The 11,788-nt window shown below is 56.7% G+C and overlaps 2 protein-coding genes across 2 annotated transcripts in view; one reads left to right on the top strand and one right to left on the bottom strand.

Annotated features, from left to right (window-relative positions):
• The window catches only part of CLU (clusterin), a 212,328-nt gene that overhangs the window by 83,954 nt on the left and 116,586 nt on the right, over positions 1-11,788 (top strand).
• CHRNA2 (cholinergic receptor nicotinic alpha 2 subunit) lies at positions 757-5,202 on the bottom strand. Its single transcript, XM_065730588.1, has 6 exons — positions 5,139-5,202; positions 3,866-4,020; positions 2,969-3,013; positions 2,737-2,846; positions 1,390-2,485; positions 757-882 (listed from the first exon to the last, which is right to left on the bottom strand). Exons 1-6 carry the CDS (start codon positions 5,200-5,202, stop codon positions 757-759), a joined length of 1,596 nt encoding a protein of 531 aa, XP_065586660.1.

Below are 11,788 nucleotides of genomic sequence, written 5' to 3'. Positions count from 1 at the left end.
GCGTCATTTATTCCAGCCCATTTCACTCCTGATAGCACAAAGTGTTTTCTGAAACCTGTCAGGTTGCATCCAGCTCCTGAGTTGGTCTCCTGGAGGAAAAACCCTGCGGGGAAAGCCTGGCCTCAGGATGCAGATGAGAGTAGATCCTTGCAAGCATGGGTTCTTTTGGGTGCATGGAAGATAGAAATTAAAGCTGTATTGCAGCAGTCATCGGAGTGAGGGGTTTGGGGTCTATGAGTTGTCACAGGCCTGGGATGGAGAGGACGATTTGCCCAGGATCCCTGTTCTGACAAACCCACCATCACACATGGGCTGGTGCAGCGTGATTGCTTTTGCTGCTGGGCTTTGTAAAGCAGAGCAGAGCCCCTGAGCTGTGCAATGCGAGCAGGACCTCTGTCCCTTCCTGCTGTCGCACCCCAAAGCACTGTCTCCTGCTCCACATTGTGATGGCTGTAGTCCTGAGGCAGGATGCATCCAGAAGCTGTTGTGATATCCTCTCTTGGACTCACCACCAGACAGTCCCTTGGGTTCCAGGTGGAACCTGCAGCAGCTGGAGGAAGTGCCTCTCCTAGATGAGTTCATCCCATGCTTCGTTGGTGGAGAGACTGTGCTGTTTTTTTCTTGAGGTGAGGATGGCCACCACCATGAGCAGGACAGCAAGGACATATTTTGCTTCCCTCCCCACTGCTGCATGTCCCACCCAAGGGGCCTCCATGGTCACATTGCTGTGAGAGGTACCCACATCACCCCTGGTCCCTAAATCATCCCTGCCAGGTAGGGAGGGAGGAAGAGCCCCACAGTGCCCAGCAAGCAGACGATGATGAACATCCAGAGGAAGATGCGGTCGATCACCATGGCCACGTACTTCCAGTCCTCCTTCACCTGCCAGGAGGAGAGGGGCTGTGAGCTGCAGGTGGAGAGTGCAGCCCCCAAAGGTTAGGAGATGTCTCAAGCATAAGGAGTGGGGAGAGGCCTCTACAGGGAAGCTGCTGGGGCCACAGCAAACCCCACCCCAAATTGTGGGTTGGGGTGCAGACTCAGAGCTGGGTGTTGGATGCTGACTGAAGGCAGTGAGGGTGGGAGAGGGGCTTCCAGCACCCTGCAGCCTGAGGAACACTGAGCTGACCTGGTGAAACCCCTATTTCATAGAATCACAGAATCATTAAGGTTGGAAAGACCACTAAGATCATCAACCACCGACCACCAACCCATCACGTCGCTCAGTGCGATATCTACCCTTATTTCCCAGGAGGTAGTCATAGATCCCCTGAACTGGGGCTCTCAGCATGCATGGGTACAACTCAATATCCCCACCACTGACCCTCATATAGGGAGCACTGGGCTGGGGAGTCCCCCTCACCCCCCAGCACTCAGTTGCCCCTCACTCACTGAGAAGTCAGCATCCTCAGCTCGCAGGTGGTCCGCGATGTACTGCACACCCTCCAGGGCCTTCAGGATGCTGGGTGACAGCGTCAGCCCCCGATCGGAGCCCGCCTCCTCCCCTTTGAGGGGCACCCGGGGGGCTGGGCCCCCTGATGCCTTGCCCACTTGGCGCCCACAGCTGTAGCGGCACTGGCTGCCCTGGGATCCCCCTGAGGGCACACGGCTGGGGTAAGTCTTCTCCACCTCTTCCTCTTCCTCCTCTTCCTCTTCTTCCTCCTCCTCCTCTTCCTCCTCCTCCCACTTGTCATCCACATCGGTCTCCAGCCAGCAGCGGGAGGTGCTGAGCCTGGTCCCTGGGGGGTCGTATTGGCCCGTTGTCCCCTCGGCGGGGAGCAGCACTGGGGGCCGCTTCATGAAGAGCCAACGGGGGATGAAGCCCAGGAAGAAGCTGCGCACCCAGAGGGGCATGGTGTGGGTGCTGGGGGAGCGGTGGTGCACGTTGAGGACGAAGACGGTGATGATGATGGAGAGCGTGACAAAGATCATGGTGAAGAGGAGGTACTCGCCGATGAGCGGGATGACCAGAGAGGTGGAGGGGATGATTTCGGTGATGAGCAGCAGGAAGACAGTAAGGGACAGAAGGACTGAGATGCAGAGCGTGATCTTCTCGCCGCAGTCAGAGGGCAGGTAGAAGACCAGAACGGTGAGGCAGGAGATGAGCAGGCAGGGGATGATGAGGTTGATGGTGTAGAAGAGTGGGAGACGGCGGATGACGAAGTAGAAGGTGATGTCGGGGTAGATCTCAGAGCAGCAGTCATACTTCTTGGAGTTGTAGGTGCCAATGGCGTTTATGATGGCCCACTCTCCACTCTCCCAGTAGTCCTTGAGGTCCACGTGGTGCTCCATGTTCTCCAGGTCGATCTTGGCCTTGTCATAGGTCCAGGAGCCAAACTTCATCTTGCAGTTCTGCTGGTCGAAGGGGAAGTAGGTGACGTCAATGCTGCATGAGCTCTTGTAGATTGCAGGTGGCACCCACTTCACCTTCCCATTGGAGAAGAGGTGGGCCTTTGTCATGTGTGTCACAGCAAACTCACCGTCGGCACTGCAGGGACAGAGAGAGTGAAGGGTTCCCGCCAGGAAACAGGGGCATGAGCTCCCTCCATGTGGAATGGGGTGGGTTGTGTTGGGATGGGACGAACTGCGATGGGTTGGGGTGGGATGGGATAGAATGGGATGGGATAAAATGAAATGGGATGTGATGATATGGGATGGGATAGTATACAATGGGATTGGACGAATGTGATGGAGATGAGGTAAGATGGGGAGACTGGCCCTAGGGATGCCCCATCTCACTTGTTGTAGAGCACGATGTCAGGGATCCAGATCATCTCAGAGGGCACCCTGATGGAGGTGACGTTGTCAAAATCCTCTGGATTCCAGCGCAGCTTGTAGTCACTCCACTCCTGGAAAGAGGCATGGAAGACACCAGGTGACCCTGAGTCTGGTGAGCCTATGCTGCCCAATACCATCCTCCTCCTCCCTGACTCTCTCCTTCCTGGTTCCCACGGAGGGCACAGACTCCTACCTGCTTCAGCCAGACATTCGTGGTCATCATTTGATTCTTTTCATCCTGCAGTGGGAAAAGGGGAGATATGAGAGGGTAAGGACAGAGAAGGTTCATCCTGTCTCTGCATCTATCCCTGTATCACACTTTTCCCAGCCTGCTCGTGCAGCTGAGCTCCCTTCTGCCTCGGGCTCATCTCCCTCAAGCAGCTGACACCAGCACAAGGTGCGGGAGAGATTGGATATTTGCTCACTAGATGGCAGCAAACAATGGTATATAGTGACGGCCAGCTCTGAGAAGCTCCAGTAGGTAGTCAAGCGCACAACCCTACGGATAAACGGGCAGGCAGAAGAATATTTGGATAGATGGGTGTGTAGATGGATGACGGATTTATCTAGGCTCTATTTAGCAGATAGTTTATAGGCTGTAGATAGTAGAAAGAGGCTGCGGGTTTACCTCCTTGGGGATCTCCCAAAATCTTTTGCTGTTGTGCTGGGCACTCTGCTCTGAGTTGCCCTGCTGGGGCGGGGGTGACAAGAGGGAACCAGGTGTACCTCCAGCACCAAGCACCGTGGTGGTCTGGGGTTCTGTGGTGATGGATGGGTGTGCATGCAGTAACAAGCAAGACATAGATGCAAAAACAAGCCCAGGAATACCCCTATGGGTACTTAGATGGTGGGGGGATAAGGGTGGGGATGGAGACCTGTGCAGTTTTCCTTGATGTTCTCTTGCTTTCATGGAAAGGGAAGGCTTGGGATGGAGGAGTGATGAGCAACATCCCCTGCTCATTGGAGGTTTTGTGGAGGCAGCTGGGTGGCTTGTCCCCTGCTGGGGACAGCCAGAAGCATGGGGGGGTGGGGGGGGGCAGAAGAAATAGCTCAGAGGTCCTGGGCTGGGATCCCCATGTGGGCTCCTTACCACATCAATCAGTTGTGCGATGGACAGCCCAAACTTCACAATGACCACATCGGAGGTGTTGGGCACTGGCCGTGACCACCGGTTGTAGCCAGTGAAGAGGTGCTTGAAGAGGCGATCCTCAGCGAAGCCATGGGGCTGCTTCTGCTCCAGGGCAGCTGTGGAGACATTTAGCAGGTCCAAAGCCTCCTTTCACAACCCAAAAAGGGACTGGGCACAGCACAGGACATCCCAAAATAAAAACAATTATAAATGTCACCCTCTTTCTCCCACTGCATGCAGTGAGGGGCTTTCTATACTCTGCATCATTACTGCTCCATCTCAGCGCTGCTGAGACAGAAAGGGGGCAGGACCTGCCCCTACAGATCTCTGGGTGAGGATTTGGGGTCCTTTGCTCCACTTGGGAAAGGGACATTTCTGTGCACGGGGCTGGGAAGAGGGGAATTGTCCTCCTCAACTCTGCCCTATGCTTGAGCGATGTAAGGTCGACTTGGGAATGTCAGCCTGGAAGTTGGTGAGAAAATCTTGCTCCTGGATAGCCAAAAATTATCTCATAGCCCTCTCCAGCTGCTCTTACAGGTGCAAACTGGTTGGGCTTTGCAAGCTGGAGGCAGCAGCTGGTGTGGACCTTGGGACCAGAACAAACTTCCCAGAGAGCAGCCCTTGGGCTCTACTGGAGGATGGAGGAAGGATGAAGGATAGACAGTGGAGGGTGGAAGCTGTAGGATGGAGGATGGAGGTTGGAGGATGGGAGAGAGAGGATGGAGGTTGGAAAATGGGAGATAGAGGATGGAGGCTTCTTGCTATGTGGAGCAATCACTGGCATTGCTCTCTGGTACCACCAGCCAGCCCACGTGCTTGTGCTGCATTGCTCAGCATCATTCGCATCCGTCCTTGCTTGCTGCGGAGCCCCATAAATTTCTTCTGTGGAGCACTTTACAGAGCAAAGCACAGCCAGAAAGGCGTTGCACATATGGCCATCCCCCACAGCAGGATGGGTGAGCAGCTCCGCAGCTGGAACATCCCCTGTGCCCTGTGCAAGCTCTTCCCTCTGCTCAACTTGGGGCAGGCAAGCCCAGCAAGGAGCCTTGCTTCCCTGCACACTGCTGGGGATTGAGCACTGAGCAGAAATGAAGGATGTATGGGGTGGGTGCTGCTGGATGAGGGAAGGAATCCAACTCCTGAGAGCTGAACAACGGGAGGCTGGGATCTGGGGAAGGCTGGGCACAAGGGTAGGGCACTCAGGTACAGCAGGGAAAGAAAGAGATGCACTTACCTGTCTGAAAGGTGACAAAGCACCACATGAGGAAGGGGACGATGCTGCGGCACGGCCACCCCATGCTCCCTGCACTGTGAGCCCAGGCACGGGGACAGCGGTGGACTCAGTAGGAAAAGCCATCTTGGGGCAGCTCCAGCAGGGTGTCCTGCATGTCCCCACCACCAGCAAGCTCCAGAGGAGACATGGACAGAGCTGGATGTGGGCACAGTTTGCTAAGCCTCTTGACCAAGATTTCCTCCCTTTGCCTGAAAAAACAGCAGAGAGTGGCACTGTCACCGTGATGCCACCACAGTGCAGTTCTGGGTAGTGGGGGAGCCCCACTCTTCCAAGAGAGAAATCAGTTTCCAACTTGCACCAGGGCCAGGTGAAAATGTCTCCAAAGCATCCTCTCCTCATTCAGTGGGCGCTGTGTGGGCTGTGGGGGCTCCTTTGGGGCAGCTTTGGAGCAGCTGGACCCTTTGAATTAAAGCCACGGGAATGGGGCAAATCCAAAGCAGGAATAAAAATCACTTGCAGGGTGTGGATAGGCTTTAGGGGAATCTGGCTGTATGCCTTGCTGCAAAATTTCAAAGCTCCCAGGAGGAAACAACTGCAGGCCCCCCACCATGGGACAGCATGGTGGGGTGGCACAGAGCTGTCCCTGGAGGCTCCATCAGCTTTTGGGAGGCAGCACTGACAGTCAGGCAGTGTGCTGGCAGTGTGCCCTGTGCTGCAGGGATGGCCTCAGCCAGGGGAAAGTGGCTCTGTTGGGACTCCTGGAAAAGGCTCTCGGAGCTCTGGGGACACCTGGGGATTGCATTGAAGCTGGACATTCACTTATCCATCATCCATCCATCCATCCATCCATCCATCCATCCATCCATCCATCCATCCATCCATCCATCCATCCATCCATCCATCCATCCACCCATCCACCCATCCCTGTGTGTACTAAGATTCCCTGCAAGTCAAATCTCTGCAATGGGGAGATGCATCACTCCCAAACCTCCAGCTCATGACTTCTCCACGCCCAGCCTGTGCCCCAGCAGCAGCCTCTCTACTCTGGACAGGCAAAGCAATGGATCTTCCCAGCCCAGAGCTGACTTTGGTGAGCAAGGAGATCCCTTGAATTCCCACCCGGTCAAACCAAGGAGCCTTCATTAACTTGTCATCGCTGTTTTTTTTGCGCAGTTTTCAACTTGTGGCCAGGTTGATTAATACACGGATGGTGAAGGGGGTGGGAAACGGGAGGAGAAACAACAGCCACTGCACTGAGATAAAAATTACAGACGTGGGTGAGATATCTAAAAACGTGGGAGAGAATGAGGCTGCTGGGGAGCTGAGCTGCTCCTGGATGCACTTCATTGGGTTTGATTGTGGAGTTTGACATGACAAAAAGTTGGGGATTTAGCCCCCCCCAAGGATAAACGTTGGAGAAGGTAAAAGGTGTCCAGGCTGATGGGCAGCAGCACAGTGAATAGCTGAAACCTGGTAGGGATGGGGGGCTCCTCAGGGGGCACGAGGATGAGGATGTGCACCCATGGGCTGTGGTTTGGTTGGGGACAGGGAAGGTGAGAAGGGGACTGCCTGGGGGGCTGCACCCCTACAAGTGTGATACCCACGTCCCCACGGCATCACTATCTCCGTTGCTTCCCTTCCTGCATCCCCATCCCTGCCCTTAATGGATCCCCATCCCATTTCTTCCCTTCCTGCATCTCCATCCCTGCCCTTAATGCATCCCCATCCCATCCCTGCCCCTCCTGCATCCCCATCCCTCGTCCCCCCAACGTCCAAATGATTTCCCCGGTGGATTTCCCACTGCTCCATGACACCAAGCGCACTGACCCCACTGCAGCAGTGCCTCGGGGGACGTGAAATGCTCACTCGGACTGTGCCAGGCACATTCCCCTGGGGCTCCAGCAGCCGCTCAAGGCTGAACCTCGGGATGCCCTCGGGCGATCCCAGCTGAGCCCTCAGCAACAAACGTGCAGTCAGGGCGGCAGCGGGAATAAATAACTTCCAGAGAGCTCGTCGCGTTCGTGCTCTTCTGCTTTGTTTTTTAAGGGAGAGCGGGGGGGGGATTTTCGGACGGGAACTTCACGCGCAGATGGGAAACTTTCCCCGTCGCCCCGAGCATCGAATCAGTGCTCTGCATTTAAACAGGAGGATTTCCCAGGAAAAATAAAAAAAACGCGTCTCTCTTCCCCACCCAACCCACCCTCCTTACCTGGGGAGGGATCCTGGGTCCGTTTCCTGCGCTGAGCCCGGGCACGGGATGGGGATGCTCTGCCTCGGAGGCTCCGGTGTGCAATGAGCTCCAGTGGAAGGAAGATGTTCTGCTGTCCTCAGAGCAGTGACGAAAGGAGGGGAGGGAGGAGGGCAAGCCCAGTGCGCTGCGAGGAGGAGGAGGGGAGGGGAGGAAGGCTCACTGTGCCCCCCTGCCCCTTTTCATCCTCCTGCATCTGGTTGGGATGTAGGGCTGGGCAGAGTGCTGCAGGGCAGTGAAGCACAGCATGTGATAAAGCAATGGGTACTGCACAGGGTATTGTCTGGGGCATGGCATGGGGCAATGCATGAGGCATCAGAGGAGGCACTGCGAGGAGAAATTGCATGGGGTATTGAATAAAGCACTGCAAGGGGGGTTCTGTGGTGTATTGTGAGGGCCATTGCATGGGGCATTGCATGGAGTGTTTCTTGAGGAGCTGGGGGGCAGCTGCCCTCCACCAGCTTAGGGTTTGCCCACTAACTCCCCTGCCCTGAGCTGGTTTTGGGGCTAACCTGCCACAAAATGCTGCCGAGGAGAATGTCACAGCATTGGAAAAGCACCCTGCATCTCCCTGGCCCTGCAGGGCCATTTTTCCTCCTGCCTACAGCCACACTGAGACGTCCATAGGGTGCAAACAGAGGGATGGGGAACAGAGCTTTGGTGGGGGGTGGCTCTCCATCTGCAACCCTGAGCTCACCCTTCTCACCTCCCTCTTGGGCAAAGGCTCAGCCCTGACCCAGACCACTCTCCCTCCTTCCTTCCTGCTAGGAAATTTGCTGCACAACCTTCCTGCAACCAATGCCCAGGACTGCAATTTCCAGCCCTGGGGGACCTGGAGAACAGTTTGCATCCTTTCCCCTGGGAGGCAAATGAGGAGGCAGAGCCAGGCCTGGGGGGCACAGGAATGTGTTACTCCTCCCATTCTGCAACCCGACATCGGACCCCAGCCCACCTGCACGGGTTGAAATCAAGGCAGCATGTGTCACCTCTGGGTGCTGAGTACCCAAAATACCAGAGAGGAGCACTGAAGTGGTGCCGCCACCCCTCTGGGTGCTGTCCTTAGTGGAGGAGACAAAGCAGACGTGGCAATAACGCTGATGCCTGGCAGAGAGCAATGCATCTTTATTGTGCTGCCTGCAGCTCCTGGAGATTTGTCACTGCTGATGCCTGGGGTGCTCCTGCTGCCCAGCCCCGGGGCCATGCAGTGCACACCTATGGGGTCCCCAAGCCCCTTGTGATGGTGTGGCCAGGATGTGTCCTCCTTGTGTTTGAACAGATCAGAGTTTTCTCCCTCCAGCTATTTTCCTCATGCCCAAGCCTCTGTAGGTTCAGTGCACTCTGGTTGCCAGCTTCAATTTACTGCTGGGCTGCTTGTACTCGTGTCCCACAGCTCCAGCCCAGCACTTCTCTGCCTGCGTGTGTGTGCAGCCGCCCTGTTACCATCCCCATCTCTATCTCCATTCCCATTTCTCTCCTCAACCTCATTTCCATCCCTACGTCCATCCTGTCTCCATCCCTATTCCCATCCTGATCCCTCCCCATCCCTATCCCCACCTCAAACCCAATCCCCATTTCATCCCATCCCATCCTCAACCCCATCACCATGCACGCCCCAGAGGAGATGGTGATCTTTTGTAGAAAGGAACAGCGTGGATGAGGACAGACATCGAGTTTGGATTTCTGGGGTTGCACTTGGTGACCCTTGGGGCTCCCTTCCAGCGTCGGATGCCATATGTTTCTCGGGTTGGGGCTTGGCTGGCTGCAAACAGTTGCGTGGGTTCAGGGAGAAGAAGCAAAGGGGCTCGGAGATCTGCTGGAGATGGAAGGAGCCTGCATGGGTGCGAAGCAGCATCCTACCAGCGAGCGAGGCTGTATGGAGAACAGCAGTAGGGTCCAGCCCGTGTCCTAGGGCTGGGCAGCAGCAGCACGAGCAGCCGAGCGCTGCAGGCGGTGGCTCAGCTCATCCTGAAGGCGCTGGGAGGAGGCATCAAGGACGTGGGCAAGGTGGGAGGTGAGGTTCAGCACGTGGGCCACCAGGCGGAGGTCCTTGCGCAGCCTGTGGGTTCAGGGCAGGGACACGGGTGGATATCAGTGGCACGAGGTGGCTGAGACTCTAAATCCTATGGGTTTGGGCAAGGGGCGTGTGTCTGGATATCAGTGGGATGTGGTTTAGTGGCATGGTGGCGATGGGTTGGATTCAATCTTGGAAGACTTTTCCAACCTTTATGTGATTCTGTGTGAAAGGAGTGTGGTGGCAGAGCTTCCAGACCCTACGGGTGGATATCAATGGCATGGGACGCAGTCAGTGGGCACGGTGGGGATGAGTTGGGGTTAAACTTGTTGATTTGAGAGAGATATCTTTTCCAGCTTTAATTCTATGTCAACAGCAGGGAGTGGGGGAGCTCCAGATCCTATGGGTTCAAGGCAGGGACACATGTATGGATATCAATGGCATGAGGTGGCTGAGCCAACAAGCCCTGCAGGTTTGGGCAAGGGATAGATGTCTGGATACCACTGGCATGACACATGGTGGGAAGGCTTAGTGGTTGGACTTGATGATCTTGGAAGCCATTTGAATCCCAAAGATTCTACGACTCTGTATCAATGATGTGGGGGGGCGAGGCCTCCATACCCCACCTGAAACACACCAACCAACCATATGTCCGCACCAATGGCACCGAGCAGCCTTAGGGCCTCGCAGAGCAGCCCCCTGACCTGGGTGCCCGTAACACCCACCTGTGGAGTTTGGAGTGATGCTTTCTCCTACCCCCACCACCTGCAGGGAGCATCTCCTCTGCCACCCCCCCTACCAGGGACCTCCAGACTTCAGAAAAACTCCCCAGAAACCATTCTTTATCCACGCTCATAAGGATGGACCACTTTTGGGGTTTGGGGTTCGGGGTGCTGCCCACTTACTTCTCCCTCTTCTCCACCACCTGCGGGTGATCGCTCTGGGCCATGTGAGCCTCCAGCTCCCTGCGCACATTGTCCAGGCTCTCCCCAAATTCCTGGTTGGCCCCACGGATGGCGGGCAGCGCCTCGTTGATCACATCCTGATACCGGGTTTGGGGTTCCTCCAGCACTGCCGCCGCCTCCACGTCCTGCAGCCTGGCCCTGCTCTGCTGCAGGAGGCTCTGCAGGTGCTCCAGCTCCTCGCGGGATGCAAAAGGAGATGGCACGTGGGATGGACCGCAGGGGTTGGGGGCGTGGAAGGTGATGCCGCAGCGCTCGGGGTCCCCGGGGGGATCCTGCTGGGGGGTGGCACTGGGGAGCAGGGCACACAGCCCCACCAGTAGGCAGCAGGCCTGCGGGACCATGGTGTCCTATGGGGAGAGGTGGGTGTCAGCATCCTGCAGTGGGGCTGGGATGCACTCGGGGACCCTTCTGCATCCCACCGGGGACCCTCAGATTTCAGTTTGCATCAGCAGAATTGCCCAGGGACAGTTCTTTTCCTATAAGGGGTGGAAAAGTTTCTGCCTGCTGGGATTTAAGCTGGGGGGGGGGGGGGGGATGCTATGCTCCAAAGTACCAAGAGGGGGAAACTGAGGCACCAAGGGGCTGGGGCTGATCCTGCCCCCCAGACTCCTTTCCATGGAGGAGCAAGGGGCCGCAGTGGGGAGAAGCAGACTGCTCGGCTCTTCCAAAACCACCGCTGGAAACTGCTGGCAGCGGGGCTGGCGGGGCGGGGACCACAGCAAGGCACCCTGAAGCGTTGGGGAAGGACCGGAGATGCCATTTGGAGACCGCAGTGGCGTGGCACTCAGCCCTGGCATGAGCTGGCTGGGTCTCAACGCGGCGTCTGCTGGCACTGAGAGCTGGGCTTCATCCTGGACAAAGCCAGCAAAACTCTTCTTTTCCTCTCCTTCCTCCCCAGAATGATTTTTGCTGGGGGGAATTCTCTGCCCGTCGGGGGTCCGGGCTGTGCCAGAAGCCGGGTAAGGCACTTTTGTCTGGGGTGAGGCATGGGTGTATGGGGGACACCAAGCAAAGCAACAGCGATGCGCATAGCTGAGAAAAGCACAGCTCACGGGAGCTCAGATCCCGCCCAGAGCAACTCTTCTCCCCAACCCAAAGCGATTCCCACCCCCCCCAAGCAGGGAATGGCCCCTGGACCCCCTGCACTTTGTTTGCAACGCTGCAATCACTCTCCCCCCCCTCCCCCCTCGACACACACCCTGCAACACCCCCCCTTCCCTCCCCTCCTTTTCCAGCTTTTCATCCCCACCGCTCATATTGCAGTTAGGGAAACTGAGGCACCGGAGTGGAGCATCCCCCCCCTCCCCGCAGACCCCATCCCACTCACTGCTCAGCGAGGCGACGGTCCCTCAATGGGCACTGTGCTCCGGGGGCTGGGCCAGCCCACGCACACATGCACACGCATGTGCACACACACACACACACA

The sequence above is a fragment of the Cyrtonyx montezumae genome, unplaced genomic scaffold (assembly GCF_038088225.1).
Source record: "Cyrtonyx montezumae isolate F1298 unplaced genomic scaffold, pur_monq_1.0 scaffold_13, whole genome shotgun sequence".
Taxonomy (NCBI): domain Eukaryota; kingdom Metazoa; phylum Chordata; class Aves; order Galliformes; family Odontophoridae; genus Cyrtonyx; species Cyrtonyx montezumae.
Note: the sequence above shows the minus strand (reverse complement) of the source record. Positions and strands in the feature narration are given on the sequence as shown.

What these genes read in the sequence shown, in the direction of transcription:
- CHRNA2 (XM_065730588.1), bottom strand. Translation starts at nt 5,202, where the DNA reads ATGGGGTGGCCGTGCCGCAGCATCGTCCCCTTCCTCATGTGGTGCTTT. An exon ending in CTTTGTCACCTTTCAGACAG is followed by an intron (nt 4,021 to 5,138) that starts GTAAGTGCATCT and finishes ATGTCTCCACAG; the next exon opens with CTGCCCTGGAGCAGAAGCAG. An exon ending in GACATCGTGCTCTACAACAA is followed by an intron (nt 2,486 to 2,736) that starts GTGAGATGGGGC and finishes CTGTCCCTGCAG; the next exon opens with TGCCGACGGTGAGTTTGCTG.